Here is a 17,227-nt window from a genome sequence, read left to right as displayed (position 1 = left end):
AATGCTCTATTCTATTACAAGCCAGGCTTTAAACTTTACTGTATACTGTTTATGCTAAAAACCTGAAGTTAATCAACATCTCTACCATCCCTCGTAAGAACTTAACTGTTCTAACCCCAACTACCTCCTTCCAATTACACTTAATTTAACATAACATTTGTATTAAATATTTAATCTACCGTTGTTGTTCTTATCTGCTTCCCAAAGCAGATATTATCTGTGTTTTATACACTCAGTATTTTCTTATCTGTCCATACATTTGTCAGCTTGTCTGCTCAGCCAACCCTCCTCCTTCTCTGCTCTTCCTTCTGGGACCACTGTCCTTCCAAAAGAACATCCTTCTTCAGTAAAGATCTTTTGGTAGAGAAGCCTTTGTATGCTTTTCTGAAAATGTTATTTTGCCCCTCTTCCTAACTGACAGTTTAGAAGAACATAAACTTTTAGGTTGAGTTGAAAATATTATTCAACTGTCTTCTGATTTATACTATTGTTGCTGAAAAGTCTGCTATTAATTTAACTTTGTAGATACTCTGTCTTTTCCCTCTGGCTACTTTCTTAGATCTTCTCTTTGTGGTTTCATTATGAGATATGTGTCTGTGTTTATTACACTGCTTGGAAAAACATGCTTTTACTCTGATGATTCTCCTCTATTTTCAATTCTGAAAAATCCTTGACTTTTATCAATTTGAGTACTGAATCTCCCTACTCTATGATTCTGAAATTCCTATTAAAGTGTATTAGACTTTCCTTTTCTACCCATTATTTTAACCCTGCCTTCGTATTTTCCAATTCTGTGTCTAGACACCATTATAGAGAATTCCAATTTATTAATTCTCTCATTAGTTGTGTCTAATTTGCTATTTAGCTCTTCTACTTAATTTATAAATTCAATTAACCCATTTTTTCACTTCTAGAATTTCTACTTTCAAGAAATCTCTTGGGTTGATTTTGACACTTCTGTTCTTTGTCATACTTCCAAATCCCTGCTTTATAATTCTGTAATTGAATTTCTTGAACATTTATTTCTGCCACTTGTCATTCTGATGATTTTCACTCACGGCATCTTGTTTCCTTGCATGTCTGGAATCTGGGATTCTCAGAATTTTGGATTCCGTTTTCGGGCACAGAGTTTACTCTGTCCATCGGGCCTTTTCTGTGAGAATACCATAAGGCCAAGTTAGAGGGGGCGACCTTCCCAAGATAATTTATGTTTTTGCTTATGCCAAACTTTCTAGGACATGATCAATCTGGAATCACTTTAATTTCGCGACTTCGCGCTTCCCAGAGAACGCTAGTTGCTATCAATTTCAACTCCAAGCTCACGTAAGCACAGGCCTACGGTTGTAAATTCTCAAGGGAAACTACCTGCCTCCCTATCCACCCAGGTCAAGACAATTTTCTTATATACTCCCTGTGTCAGCAAAAGGATCTTTCTTCTAGTCCGTACTTTCACTGAAGGTATAACCCTAAGGATGTTTTACCACCTGAGGGCCTCAGTCTCCATTTCATACCTTGTCTCTCGTGCCTTACACACCGCTACCAAACCCACAGCTCTAAATTAGGCAGAGATGCAAAGTCCCACCAGCTAAAGGTGGAGGTGCACAGCTCTAGTTTCCAGCCTCCTCTTGCTCCTCTCTCCCTTCCTTACAGATGCAGCTATGCATATCCATTTTAAAAGGATATTTATTATACCTTGTCCAGCATTTCTACGTCTCGTAAGAGGCCATTCTCCGGCCGTTTTGCTATTTCGCTACCATTGCCAGAAATGTAAGTCCAGGAGCACCTTCTAAGGGTGACAAGAGAAGCTCTACATGCCTTCACAAGCCCGGCCTAGGAACAAGGAATCGAGCCAGGTCACCTGAATTCGCTTCCAGCTTTAACTCTGTAAACAGGTCCCTGGCACCACCCTCCCACAGAACAAACCGTGGGTCCCGGGCCATCCTCTGGAATACTTGCTTTTATCTAGGCCCCATCATTTCTGAGGAACACTGGAGAGAGAGCTTCCAGATAAAGGTGAGGGACTGGACACAAACACTACTTCTACTCCCTCCCGTAATGCCATGAAAAACCACAGCACAGAGGTTTTTTTGAAGGCATAAACCCACGAGGACAAAGAGAACAGGAAAGAATCACAGAAATGAAATTTTGAATGGAAAACAGATACACAGTGGGTCAATAACCACACAGACTCCTGAGCTGGCTGTGGAAAAAGCTGCAAAGGACCCTCCAACACTCAGGAATTTGTGGCCCCAGAGGTCTCTTAAGTCTGGGGTAAAGATGAGTCCAAAGACAGTATAAGGGGCGGCCAGACCCTCAGAGCTCACCACCACTCGCCATGGCTGGGGGCTGCCTCCCCCAACCCAGCAGAAAGTAGGTTATTTTCCAAAGAAGATAAAATAAAGAACCTCTGGACAGGGAGGAGGAGGAAACTTTGAGGGCACAGGTACCATACTGAAACAAGAGGAATACAGGCTAACACAGCCAATGAAGAAATTGCAGCTCTCCTCCCCCTGTGGCTCCTAGGATGTTGGCAGCCGGGCCTCTACCTAGTCTCCCCCACCAGTCCCCAAGCAGAAAGCAGAAGGTACTTCTCAGGAGAACATGACCAGCTTCAAAACCAGCCCGGTCAGATCATCCTACAGTTGGCAGATTCTACTCAGGAGCTCACAGTTTTCAAATTTTTTTTTTTTCAACGTTTATTTATTTTTGGGACAGAGAGAGACAGAGCATGAACGGGCGAGGGGCAGAGAGAGAGGGAGACACAGAATCGGAAACAGGCTCCAGGCTCTGAGCCATCAGCCCAGAGCCCGACGCGGGGCTCGAACTCACGGACCGCGAGATCGTGACCTGAGTTGAAGTCGGATGCTTAACCGACTGAGCCACCCAGGCGCCCCGAATTTTATTTTTATCTATTTACTTATTTTAAATATTTATTCATTTTCAGAGAGAGAGCACACGTGAGCAGGGAAGGGGGAGAGAGAGCGAGGAAGAGAGAGAATCCCAAGCAGGCTCCGCACTGTCAGCACAGAGCCCAACTCCGGGCTCGATTCCATGAAACGTGAGATCATGACCTGAGCTGAAATCAAGAGTTGGATGCTTAACCGACTGCGCCACCCAGGCGCCCCAGGAGCTCACAGTTTTTAATCAGTACTGAGGTCCATCCTTAAATATGAACAGGTCTAAGAAAGCCAAAGCCACTTACCTGAGAGATAAACACAGGTGGGGTTTAACCAACTTACAGAAAACATATTATGTAGAGAGAAGATAACTTCAAAAATTCTATCAATACCCTCAGAGAGCTCAAAAATCAATACATCCATGAAAAATAAATAGGATGTCATTGTTAAAAAAAAAAAAACAGAATGAAAGAGCTCTCAGGAATTAAAAATGCATATATATGATGGCAGAAATGAAAATCAACGGAAGGATTAAAAGATAAAATTGAGGGGCGCCTGGGTGGCGCAGTCGGTTAAGCGTCCAACTTCAGCCAGGTCACGATCTCGCGGTCCGTGAGTTCGAGCCCCGCGTCAGGCTCTGGGCTGATGGCTCAGAGCCTGGAGCCTGTTTCCGATTCTGTGTCTCCCTCTCTCTCTGCCCCTCCCCCGTTCATGCTCTGTCTCTGTCTCAAAAATTAAAAAAAATAAAAAAATAAAAAAACAACTTCAGCTCAGGTCATGATCTCACGGTTCGTGGGTTTGAGCCCCGCGTCAGGTTCTGTGCTGACAGCTCACAGCATGGAGCCTGCTTTGGATTCTGTGTCTCTCTCTCCCTCTCTGCCCTCCCTACTCTCTCAAAAATAAATGTTTAAAAAAAAAATTTTTTTTTTAAGAACCAGATGAAAATTCTAAAACTGAATAATCTGAAACCAAAAATTCACAAATACAGGTTGAAAGTAAACAAATGGAAATAAATATACCATGTCAACATAGCTCGAGGGTTACAAGATGAAATTTTGTAACATTAAGACACCAAAAGGGATGACTTCTTCCCCTGTTGAAGCCCCATCAACTGGTACTAATAACCAATATTGAAACAATTTCTCACCTCTATGAAATAGCACTTCAAAAGAACTGAAATGCTTTGACTTTTACTGGAAAAGCTTCCATTTTCCAATTTCTGTGTTGTTCCTTCTTTGCTTAAAGAAGTCCAGATTTCTGGACTTTCTATTCTCTCCCACTGTCTATTTAACTATCTAGCACCAAAAGCTTCCCATTTTAATTACTTTAACTCTACAACGAATCCTGAAATCCAACAGGCCAGGCGCACCTCGTTCTTTTTCTTCAAGATAGCCTTGGCTCTTCTGGGCCCTTTGCATTTCCAAATTGGTTTACTCTGATTAAAGATTATACCCTACAGGCCTTTTCTGCATCTACTGAGATAATCCTGTGGGCTCTTTTGCTCTGTTAACATGGATTTGCAACTGTTAAATCAATTATGCACTTCTAAGATTAAAACACTTGGTCATGATATAATTTCTTTACGTACTGCTGGATTCTATTTGTGAATGTTTTAAAGATTTTTGCATCTTATATTCATCAGGGATTAGTTCTGTTTATCTCTTACTCTTTGTTCCCTTAATCTGCTTTCTTTTTGAGAATTCTCTATTCCGTTTGTCCCCTGTATTAGCTTGAAAGTTATCTTTCTTTCTTTTTTTTTAAACATTTTTATTTATTTTTGAGAGACAGAAAGAGACAGAGTGTGAGCAGGGGAGGGGCAGAGAGAGAGGAAGACACAGAATCTGAAGCAGGCTCCAGGCTCTGAGCTGTCAACATAGAGCCCAACATGGGCTTGAACCCACCAACTGTGAGATCATGACCTGAGCTGAAGTCGGATGCTCAACTGACTGAGCCACCCAGGCGCCCCGATAATCATCTTTCTATCCTTTAGTGATTATCCTAGACATTACAGCATCCCTCCTTGATTTATCAAAACCTAACATTCATAGTTTCATCCTCTTGGTGGCCAATCAAAGAACTTTTAGAACATCCAAATATTATCATTTTCAATGTTCTTCCTTCTTTTCTGTATCTCTGACCTCCCCTCTAGATCATTTGCCTTCTGCCTGAAGAACACCCTCTTTACTTGAAACCTTCATTCTTTTTTTTTTTTTAACGTTTATTTTATTTTTGAGACAGAGAAAGACAGAGCATGAACAGGGGAGGGTCAGAGAGAGGGAGACACAGAATCTGAAAAAGGCTCCAGGCTCTGAGCTGTCAGCACAGAGCCTGACGCGGGGCTCGAACTCACGGACTGCAAGATCATGACCTGAGCTGAAGTCGGCCACTTAACCGACTGAGCCACCCAGGCGCCCCTGAAACCTTCATTCTTGAAAGAGTTTCACTTGTCAAGTTTAGGTTGACAATTATTTCCTTTAGCATTTAAAGTTATCATTCCACTGTCTTCCGGCATCCACTGTTTTTAAGAAGTTAGTTGTCAATGTAACTATTACTCTTGTGATCGTAATGCCTTGTTTCCTCTGGCTGCTTTTTAAGGTTCTCTCCTAGGTGTTCAGAAATTGGCTGGCATAAGAACAGGTGTGGAATTTTTATTTATCTTATCTAGGTTCATAGGGCTTCCTGAATCTGTGGCTTAATGTCTTTCATTCATTTTGCAAAGTTCTTTTCTACTTCTATCTTTTATTTCTCTGCCCTTTATTACTGTGGCCCTGACTGTCGATCTTAGGCCATCTCACTCCAGCCTCTCTGCGTCTTTCCCTCTCTTCTGTATTATTGTTGTGTCTTTCCAGGGGTTTAGTCTGTGTATTATCTTCTGATCTATCTTCCAGTTCACTACTTCTCTCTCCGCTTTCACTTAATCTCTTGATAAAATCATCCATTGAGTTCTTAACTTCTGTTAGTGTGCAACACAGATCTGTAACAGACTTTTCATTCGGTTCTTATATATTTTTACAGCTCTCGACTGAAATTCCCACTTCCTTGATCATAGCAAGCACTATTATTCAATATGCATACGATAATGCATATGATATGCATATGATAACAATATGCCAATTTGGAGCTCACCCAAGTTTGCCTCAACTGTTGATGTTTCTGCTGGCTACTTATTTTCAATGATCAGCCAGTCATGATACATACAAAACTGTAAAACAATTTGAGGGAAGGGACGCCTGGGTGGCTCAGTCAGTTAAGTGTCCGACTTCGGCTCAGGTCATGATCTCGTGGTCCGTGAGTTCGAGCCCCACGTCGGGCTCTGTGCTGACAGCTCAGAGCCTGGAGCCTGCTTCCCATTCTGTGTCTCCCTCTCTCTCTGCCCCTCCCCCTGTTCATGCTCTGTCTCTGTCTCAAAATAAAAAACATTTTTAAAATTTTTTTAAAAAATAATAATTTGAGGGAAAGTAATTTGAGGTGCTACACTCCTGTAATGATGTTACATGTGCTTCCAGCAGGCAGCTGAGGGCACCATTAATTCTAGAACATCTTAATCCTACTTTAAAGTTTATCTTCTTTTGGGGCACCTGGGTGGCTCAGTCAGTTCAGCGACCGACTCCGGCTCAGGTCATGATCTCACGGTTTGTGGGTTCGAGCCCCGCGTCCAGCTCTGTGCTGACAGCTCAGAACCTGGGGCCTGCTTCAGATTCTGTGTCTCCCTCTCTCTCTCTGCCCCTCCCCCACTCATGCTCTGTCTCTGTCTCAGAAATAAATGAATATTTTTAAAACGTTTTTTTTAAGTTTATCTTCTTTTGGTTCCCCCTTGCCCTCATGTCTTTGGGGTTCCAACTCAAAAGGAGGGGTTCACTACCCTCTGTTTAAAGTCCCACAAGGCTATCAAATGAAAATGCAACCCTATGGAAGAACTAAAAAAGGACTCAAATGTCAAAGTCACTACCCTGGGCCTCTGTTCTTACACAGATCCTGACTTGGTGGGTCTTCCCTATATTCTCAGCTGTACAATGCTTTCAGCCAGAGATGTTTCCCAAGTTTGTCCATCTTTTCCAGGTGACTTCAGAAAGAGGGCTGGTCCTGGTCATCAACAGAGGAAGCCTCCATGTCTACCTTTTACCCAGGTTTTAGACTATTTTCAGGAACACATAATACCAAAAGGGGAGACTTCTCCTCTACACATACACAGAAACTACAATCACCTGTCTAGATCAGACTGTCCGTGGAAAGTGTTTAACCAAGACCCTAAGGGCAGAGGTCTGAAAAACAGTAATTTCTACTCCAAAGTGTAACCCAAGAGGGAAACAGAATTCTCTTTCAACCGATTTTATTGTTTCAGATTGTTAGGGACCAAACTATATCCCTACCCCCCCCCCAAAAAAAACTCTTAAGTCCCAATGTGACTGGAGAGATAAAGCCTTTAAAGAGGTAACTAAGGTCAGATGAGGTTATAAGGGTGGAGCCCTAATCCAATAGAACTGGTGTCCTTATAGGAAAGGGAAGGGCACCTGCTGTATGTGCACCCACATGGAGAAAAGACGACGTGAGAACACAGGAAGCACGCAGCTATCTGCAAGCTCACCAGAAACCACTCCTGCTGGCCCCCTGAGGAAGACTTCCAGCTGCCAGAACTGTGAGAAAATAAGCCTCAGTTATGGAAGCCACAGTGTCTGTGGTATCTCAAAGCCATCCGTTCTATGGCAGCCCTAACAGTCTAATACACCATGCACATCACCTGTACGACGTGGGACAGGCGACTGAGACCATCACTCGTTCTAGAAACAGTACCATAAATCCACTGGCCCCTAAATCCATAAGCAGAGCCTGACAAGTGGGCTTACACAAGGAACCCCAGTGGAACAGCAGCGGAACAGCGGGCAGCGTGCTGAAGGAGAAGAGGAACGCAGACGCTCCGGAGAACAAGTCATTTCAAACTGATCGCGGCAGAAAGTTAAACAAGGGCACACCGCACACACTCAGCCAGGAAGCGAAGCTCATCTGAGCCCCCTTCCGTCATGAGAAGCTTTGGACCAGATTCTAAAAGGATTCTGCAAATGTCTCCTACACCACCACCACCCCCCCACCCACCATCGTCACCGCATGTGAAATCAGGATCCTGCCATGCCATGATCTTCGCAGATGCACCGGGTTCACAAGGGGTGCCCTGCTACCCACAGCCCCTCACAACCTTCAGCAAGCACTCCCCTCGCTCTGGAGGACGGAGGCAGCATAAAACGCGGCCAGTGAGCTCACGAAGACGCACACATCCACATCCATCCCAAAGCCAGACCAGCATATACTGGCTAGTCCACTGTACCTCTCCTCTATCAACACAGTAAGCAGTAGACTCAGACACAGGAAGCCGCCTCTCTGGCTCTCCTCAGACACTAGATCTTGCCCGGGCACCCTTCACGAAGTGGGCTATTTCCCATTCCCCCCGAAAGCTCTGCAATCGAGCATTTCTAGAGGGGGAGGAGAGGCTCACATACTCTGCAGAGGGTCACCTGCCATCTCACCCAGCTTCTGCTCCCACTGCCGTCACCTGGGTGGCCGGGGGGCGGGGTGGAGAACAGTATAGCCATCACTCAATATCAATTAAAATTTAAAATACATATGTCCTGGGGTACCTGGCTGGCTCAGTCGGCACAGTATGCAACTCCTGATCTCAGGGTTGTGAGTTCAAGACCCAGGTTCAGAGTAAAGATGACTTAAATAAATAAATCTTTAAAAAAAAAAAAAAAAAACAAAATATACATGTTCTATGAAGCAGAGATACCTCTTATCATCTATCCTCGAGAACCAATCTGCATAAACTATACAATCAGAAAATCCATCAATAGGAAACTCGATAAAATGTGGTCTACATACAAACTTTGAAATATTAAACAGCTATTAAAAAGATCCGGGTTGATCCGTATGTATGAGAAAGACTGTCAAAACATATCTCTGACTTTCAAAGCCATGAACATGCAACAATACAGATATAAGTCGCAAACATGGTGAACAAAAAATGGACACAAAATAGTTCACTCTGTTAGATTCCACTCATATAAAGCACAAAAACAGGCAAAACGGACGTGTCCTGGGAGAAGTCAACATAGTCGTTACCCTTAAGGATATAGGGGTAGAGACTACAATGGAGCAAAAAAGGGCTGGTGGGCAGAGGAGCTGGTAAATTTCTGATTCTCAATCTAGATGCTGATTACCTGGGCATATTCAGTTTGTAAAAATTCATCAAGCTGTCACTTCTGATAATTACACTGTTCTACCTGTATTTTATACTCCAGTTAAATGTTTGAAAAGGTACAATACCATTTTAGGTTAAAAAGTCTATTTCTTTAAGTACTTTCACAGATGCACAGATAAAATGTGTAGGACTCAGACGGGGGCCAGGGGTGGTAAAGGGCCCTGGTTTACCTGTAATGTTTAATTTTCTGCAATTGAATGTATGTGCATTATCTGTAAGACTAAAAATTAATAAAACTTAAAATGGGAAAAGAAGTTTGGCCACAGTGACCTCTACTCCTCCAACTACACCCAGGGTGGCTAACCAGGAGAGTCCTGGGTGAGAGGAGGTTTGGAAATGGTTTTTCAGGTCAGGAAAGGTAGGATTGCATTGCCCTGGCTCTCCTTCCCCTGAGTGGCCCTGCAGGACCCACTCTCAGGTGGAGGGTTCACAGGAGGGGACAGCCAGGTGGAAAGGGAAATCAGAAGTCACCTCTGTAACTTTCCCGCCCCTCCATTTCTGACCCCCAGGTCCTCAGGGCACAGAGAAGCTAGACCTCCTTACGAGGCCTGAGCCACAGGGCTCCTCTCTAACCCAGTCCCCGCCCAAACCAGCGGTCTAAGGTAGGCCCTGGTCTGCCTGGCTTATGAGCACCTGAAGGGAAGGTCAAAACTTGGGTGACAAGGAAATTCCCCAAAAAACCACAATCAAATAAATAAATAAACAATCTTAACCAATGGCTGTCAGCCCAGGGTTCTGAGAACTCATGCATGCTTTCTGAATTGATGGGGGGGGTGTGTTAAGAAGGAGGGTTGTCAGCGACATTAGACATTACATTAAAGGCATTGTCCTCATACCTGAAAACACTGTGCACCACTACACAAGCCAGAAGGAAAAAACATCCTGACATTAACATTCAAGAGAGTCAGCTTCCAAGTCAGCCTCCTGTTACCATTGGCTCAGGTCTAGGAGGCAAGCAGAGGCCCCGCCCTCTCCTCGGATGGACAGACAACAGCTGGTCTGGTCACATCTTCCGAAACGCTTGACCACAAACTCCGGGAAGCAGCCTTCTCCAACCTCCAGCCAAGGGCTTGGGTTTCCAACCAGCCTTCCTTTTCCTTCTCCGGAACTAATTTTAGCCTCCTTGGTTGTCAGAGTGGAACTGAAATAGTCCGCAGAGGAACATTTGCAAACGAGAACACAAGCTCACCTCACAAAACACCTCTGCTCCAGCCCAAAAGCTGACCAGAGAAGTCCCTTTGTGTGGCAGGCCAGGCCCCTAGAGAAGGTCCCCTGGGTGGGGGAGGGCCACACATCTGCCCAGAGAGGCAGGCTTCCTCTCCAACACCTGCTCCCAATAACCACATGTGCATGAATGAGAACACCCAGCTAGGGCTGCCAATCCCCCAGAGAGTCTGAATAAAAGCACACGCATGTGTACAGCAAGACTGGAAAAACCGGGGCGAAGCACGGCGCTGTCCAGAGGCAGGAGGCCGTGATTGATCTTGGGCCAGGAGGAGGCACGGCTTACCCCCAGCCCAATCATCACCTGGTTTCCAGTACCTCGGACAAAGACATCACTGGGCAATTTAAAACACAGAGACTCAGAAAAAGGCAGCAGCGTCTCCTCTCCCCCATTTCGGCCCCCACTCCCAACTTGGGCATCCAGGAGTGGCACCACCAGGTCCTCAAGAAACAAGCACCTCCGGGCTACACTGGGCCCGAGTCTGGCGAAGAAAGACCAAAGAGGAAGCCCCAAGGAGGTGGGTATCTATTCTAGAGCAAAGAATTGGTGACTGAATGGGAGAAAAGAAAAAGAGTTCTGAGAAGGCAACAGGATGGAATGTAGTCTCGACCCCAGTAAGAAGCCCTTTAAAATAAACCCTGGGCACACCAGTGAGTGGAGAAGTTGGAAACCCAAGCATTTGGGGCTGCATCTTCTAAGAGCCCAGTGTGCAATCTGATGCCCGGGCAAGCTGTGTCTTGCAGAGCCTGAGATCAGAGAAGAAGAGCCCCCAGAAAGCCCTCCCTCGCAGAGCTCCGAGCAGGTCAGGAGAGGCGTGGAGAACAGACACGGGGTGCCTACCTGCCAAGCCCAACACACAGGCGCCCAGAGAGACCAAGCCCTTGGGTCCGGCCGTCAGGGCTGGCCACAGGGCTGCCCACCCCACCTCCCGGGGCCAGGGTGGAGGCCCGCGCCTGCCCGTACCTCGGAGGAGAGGCTGCCCCCCTGCGCTGGCGTCCCCAGGCTCGGCGGGGCGCCAGGTGGCCAGCCTGCTCGAGGGCAGGGGCATGCCCGCGTCCTGCTGCAGCCCCAGAGTTGCTGCGGCCCGCCGCCAGCCTCAGCTCCCAGCCGCTGCGCGGGCGGCTCCCTGGCCCGCGGCCCCCGGGTTCCAGGCGGCACCGCGGCCCGGGGAACACGCACTGCCTGACATTCTGCGCGAGTGGGAGGGCGAGGCCCCAGTGCAAAGCTCAAGGCGGCAGGCAGAGGCGGGTGGGCGGGTGCGGGCAGGCGGGCAGGCTGCCTGGCCACCCACGGCCGCCGCCTCCCTGAAACCCGAACCGCTTTTGGGAAAACTCAAGGACGCCAGGATTCTCCTTGCTGGCTGGCCGAAGTACTCCCGAACCGCTCATTTCCAACCAAACTCTGAAAGCCGAGCAGGCTGAACAAACAGGGATCTCCCTGGCTTTGAGAAGAAGCCAACCTCCCATCCTGAATGCAGGAAGGGGGAGAGGAGGGGTGCCGTAGGCATTAGCCATAACCCCACCTCCCACAACTGTCTCTTTAAAAGCATGGGAACATTCCAGATCAGACGTTTTCAACCTCAGGTGATTTGCAACCCCTCCGTTTAGGACATTTTTGTTGTCACCATTAGAAGGGCTATTAGCATTGGGGTGCCTGGGTAGCTCAGTCCCTTAAGCGTCCAACTCTTGATTTCGGCTCAGGTCATGATCTCAGGGTTCTGGAGAGTGAGCTCCTCCTGGGGCACTGCGCTGACAGTGCGGAGCCTGCTTGGGATTCTCTCTCTCCCTCTCCTTCTGCTCCTCTTCCACTCTCTTTCTCAAAATAAATAAAAATGAACATTCAAAAATAAACAAACAAAAAGAAGGGGTCCAGGTCAACAATAGTGTTGAGAATTGAGAAACTCTGTTCTAGTCTACCCAGCCAGGACCATGCCTGAGAGCTGTCTATACAGTCTCATTCTCAAAAGTATTCCCCAGACCAACTCCCCCTGAGCCCCCAGATCTCAGTCCACAGTAACAAGCCAGTATCTACAAGTGAATCTAAGCTCTAACTTGACGTCCCTTGGTCCCTACTTGCACCACCCTAAGCTCTTAGGAAGGGGGTGAATGCACTGGCACTCAAGGGGGGGTGGTGTGCCTGGGGAAGGAAGAGAAGGCAGAGACCAGGGGCTAGCATGGAAACACTATACAGGGATCACAAAAGGCAGAAGCAAAGAAGTCATGTCCAGTGGTTAGAACAAGGAAAGTGGAGGAAGCGACGTGGGAACAAGCCCAGTGCACCCCCAAAGACAATGAATTGTCCCTAAGGACCGGTAGAGTGGCTATGTGCAGGACAGCCAGGACTTCATGGAGCCCAACCCGGGGGGCTCCAGGTTCCTGGTATCCATGCAAAACAGCAAGTGCGTATGCACAACGCATGTACCGACCGTCACATGCACATGCTTTTTCTCTTATTTGTATTTTCCCAGGGGGAAGAGTCCACAGCTTTCATCAGAGTCTCAGAGGGACTCATGATACAAAGGTCCATGCTATACGATGGGCACTCTTCACTGGGCTCCCTGAAAAGGTAATTTCGTGGGGTGCCTGGGTGGCTCAGTCCAATTCTTGATTTCGGCTCAGGTCATGATCCCACAGTTTGTGAGATCGAGCCCTGCGTCGGGCTCATCACTGACAGCGTGGAGCCTGATTAGGATTCCCTCTCTCCTCTCTCTCTGCCCCTCCTCACCCCCATGCGCATGCACTCTCTCTCAAAAGTAATAAATAAACATTAAAAAAAAAAAAAAAAGAAAGAAAAGGCAATTCCTTAGGCGAAGTGCCAGGGGAAGTCCGGGTGCTATTTGGTGATTCTCGATGCCCAGAAAGCCCTGCAGGGCAGTACACTCAAGCTGTGGGAGACTCGGGGTTCCAGGACTTGTGTGTGCACACAGCTACAGAGCCTGGGAGGCTGGGTGAGTTTCTCTTATCATTTACCTCGGAAGAGCCTCTAAGAGATTAAGGGTGCCCAGTCCTCCCAAAGGGCAGCCCATCCAGCCAGCGACTGGCCTAGAGTACCCGGCAGGTACGACGATGGGTAGCAAAGGACACTTTTCCCTGACGAATGGCACCAGCACCCAGTGGCTCTGTAGTCTGTGTCCTTAACAGTCACCACTAGACCAAGCCTGAGGGTCCCTACACTCATCACACACACACACACACACACACACACACACACACACACACACACTTCTCCCCTGCGGAAACACACATCTTTGGGTCAGAGAGTAGCCAGCCTATGAGGACAAAGCGGGCAGTCAAAGCGGGCAGTTCCTGATAGGACAGACAAGGGTCAGGTCCTCCCCCTCTAGTGGCTCCTGACATTTCACTCAGAACATTCTCCACCCTACCCTCATTTGAACCGGAAATACAGAGATAGAGGTCAAGAGTTCTTAAAAGATATACAGACATGTGTCCAGGATCTCCATTGCAAGACAAGAACCAAATAACTTACTTTGTCGCAAGGACACTAGGCCAGGCCCAGAACCCAAAAAACTTGCAGAACTAACTGAACAGTGATCTTGTAACAAGCACCATGAGCCATTATGATAGCATAACAGAAGTTCTGCCTTTTCTTCCAGGCCTGCGCCATCCAATATGGTAAACCACTGGCTAAATGGGACTACTGAGCACTTGAACTGGGGAAAGTTTAAGTTGAGATGTTCTAAAACACACGCTGGATTTTGATGATAGTACCAAAAAAAAAAAAAAAAAATGTAAAATATCTCATTAAGTGATTTAATACTTATTACATGGTGAAACGATTACTTTGTATATATTAGGTTAAATAAATATACCATTAAAGTTAATTTCATCTTGTCATAGACTGTGTCCCCTCGAAATTCGTATGTTGAAACCCTAACCCCCAATATGACGGTATTTGGAGCTGGAGCCTTTGGGAGGTAACCAGGGTTAGACTGGTTCATGAGGGTGGGGCCCTCAATTTGGGATTAGCGGAAGAGGAAGAACGATCCCTCTCTACCTGGCCCTCCAAACACGAGGAGAGGCCACGTGAGGACGTGAGGACACAGTGAGAAGGCAGCAATCTGTAAGCCAGGCGGAGGGTCCTCGCCACATCCCTACCATGCTGGCACACTGATCTCGGACTTCCAGACACTAGAACTATGAGAAATAAATTGTTATTTAGGTCACCCTGCCTATAGTATTTAATACAGCGAGCGGTCCGAGCAGACTAAGCCACCTGTTTCTTTTCCCATTTATTGACACAACTACTAGAACATTTTAAGGTATGTATGTTGTTGACGCTACGTTTCTGTGGGACAGTGCTGTTCTTGACCCTCCTACTGCGTGCTGCAGAGGACGGGGGTAATTCTAAACAGCAAGCCAGGAGCTGGAAGGAAGGGCATCCATGAACTCAAAGAACAGGAGAGCCAGCTCTCCCCTACCTGCGCCTGAGGCAGCTCTTCCCATAGCTGTTCACAGATCAGGGCAGTGGCCACCAGAAACGTCTAGCGACCCCACCTTCCTCCTAGGGCAGGACCACAGGTCCTTGGATTCCAGTCTAAGTCTAGCTGCCCCACTCTGCAAGGAACACTGCTCAGCACTACCCAGGCCGGGTGGGGGGAGCAGAGGGAAGGAGGGAAACGCGGTCCTTCCAGGGGCCCCATTCCACCCTGCCGAGTCTCATCAAGGAGGGAAGTGAGACTGGCGAGACCAGAGTGAGACAAATTAGGATGAGGGTTCCAGGTCTGAGGCTGTCCTGTTCTAGGAGGAGGCCCTCTGTGCAGGCAGGGAGAGGACTGAAAGAGCCCGGGACCTTCGAGAGGGATCTAGAGACAGCCAGGCAGGCTGCCGCGTGCCTATTGAGTCAGAAGCCGGCTCCTCTGGAAGGCAATGCCTTTCTTTCTCTTCAGAAGCATCTCAGAGCAGCACTTAAAAGGCAGAGTTCAACACCATCACTTTGCTTCCACCACACAAGAAATGGCTCCAAAAGAGCCGCGACGCCCCACCCCACACTGGACCCAGGGACCAATAAGGGGGTCCCCGTCCTCTTGCTCCTGCACTCAGGCTACGCAGCTCCAAACTCCACAGGGAGAACTCACCTGCTTCGAGTGCAGACAACTAAGCGGTGATACATTCAAAGGAGGCGGGAGAGTGGGGGTGGGATGGGACGGAGATTCCCCCATCCCCACCCCCGCAGCAGCGCGGGGATCCCTGCCCCGCCCCTGCAGGCCAGGCCCCGCCCTTCACGGGTTTCCCAGACTCCGCGCTGCTGCCACCGCGGGCGGCAGGGGACCCGCGCTGCATGTGTAATGGGGGCTGGGAACAAAGACTCGCAGGACCCGACGCCCCGGCTGCCGCGCACCAGCCGCCCCGACCTCTCGGGGCTTCTCCCTGGAGCTTCGACGCGCGGCTCTCCACGCTGCTCAGGGCTGCCTGGAGCCACCCGAACTGGAGCGCGGAGCCCATCCCTGCGCGCAGCCCGAGTTGGGCGCGCCCGAGCACCGCTCGAAGAGGAAAATCACTGCTTCGGCCTTGGGGAAAAGCGCTTTTCCCGGCGGAATTCCCACTGTATGCACCCGCACCCACACACCCTCCTCCACAGGCACGCGAGCCGAACGCTAGCCCCGCCGGTCACCCGCCCCCGCCACGTGCTTCCCACAGGCACAAACAGGGACCTGTTAGTGTTTCATCGCACCCCACCTCTCTTCCCAGGAGCCTCAAACAAAGCGGTCCGTGGGGCGACCGCACCTCGCGTCCTGGGGCCGCCGCAGGGAAAGCGGGCGTAGGTGGGAGCTGGCGCCAACTGCCCGCCTCTCGGGGAACCACGACGCAGACGCCGGTGGGATGGGGTGCAGGGGACTCCTCCAGGATGTGTGAAGCAGCCCCCTTCGTTTGGCTACACCTAGTGGCTCTGAGGGTCGCGCAGTCCTGCCCCCAGCCCCTTCTGCGCCTACAATCCCGCCACCTCCGGGTTAGATCTGCCTACCCCGCCTGGCCACTTTCCCCACGCTCCGGTTTCCCTCTCGCTCTCCCCGGGTTCCACGCGCCCGAGTAGCCTGAACCCCGACCCTGAGGCACTGGACCCCGGCCCCGATCATGGGGTCGCCAGGCCGCCGCACCAACAAGACCGTCCCCCCAAGATTGGCGAGCGCGGCGCCCAGCGCGCCCCCAGTCCCCGCCCCGGGAGGTGCGAGCTGGGTGCAGGTGGCGAGGCGAGGAGGCCACGGGCCCGCCCTTTGTTGGTAAACACCGCGCGGCGCCCGAGACCGGCCCCGCGCGCCCTCCCCGCGCCCCCCACGCCGCGCTCAGTCCTTACCCGCGCACAGCGATCCCCAGAGGAGGGCGAGGGCGGCCCAGGGCGCCGTCATGTTCCGCGGCGCCGCCCCGCGGACACCCGGAGCCCACGGGCAGGGCCGCGCGGCGCTCCCGGGGCGCGCAGGGCCCAGCGGCGGCTGCGCTCTTCTTCCCGCTTCTTCCTTCGGTCTCGTTCCCCGCGCGTTTCCTGCGCCTTCGTCCCCGGGCAGCGTGCAGGCTCCAAGGGCCGGGCGGCGGGGCCGGGCTCAGGGCCGCTGCGGGCGGCGCAGGTTGCGGCCCGGGCTCCGGGGCGACGCGGGGGCCGGGGGGCGGCGGCGGGGCGCGGGTCGGGGCGCGCCCGACTCAGGCATAGCGCGGCGGGGCTGGGCCCGGGCCCCGGGCGCAGGGGCCGAGTCCGGAGGGGCCATGAACGGGGGGAGGGGTGGGGGGAGGGGAGCTGAACCGAGTCCAAAATGGCTCCTGAGCCGCGGCCGCGGAGCCGAGCCAGCGGGGAAACCCGGATGTTGGATACAAAGAGGCGGGCGAGCTGGGCGGGGAGGGGGAG

General features: G+C 49.8%; 1 protein-coding gene across 4 annotated transcripts in view; it reads right to left on the bottom strand.

The window, feature by feature from the left end:
* Positions 1 to 17,227, bottom strand: part of ACVR2B (activin A receptor type 2B) — a 40,248-nt gene extending 23,021 nt beyond the window's left edge. Inside the window, exon 1 of one of the 4 annotated variants that reach the window (XM_086720461.1) lies at positions 16,685 to 17,227. In XM_086720461.1, coding sequence (XP_086576587.1) covers positions 16,685 to 16,736 — 52 coding nt within the window. In that variant the 5' untranslated portion in view covers positions 16,737 to 17,227. Of the gene's footprint in view, positions 1 to 11,335; positions 14,186 to 16,684 lie in introns of those variants that run through there. The other 3 variants (XM_086720462.1, XM_086720460.1, XM_086720459.1) reach the window with 3 other exon arrangements.

The sequence above is a fragment of the Puma concolor genome, chromosome C2, assembly GCF_028749965.1.
Source record: "Puma concolor isolate L17-30 chromosome C2, mPumCon1.1.hap2, whole genome shotgun sequence".
NCBI lineage: Eukaryota > Metazoa > Chordata > Mammalia > Carnivora > Felidae > Puma > Puma concolor.
The sequence above is the reverse complement of the archived record's forward strand: the minus strand, read 5'-3'. Positions and strand labels throughout refer to the sequence as shown.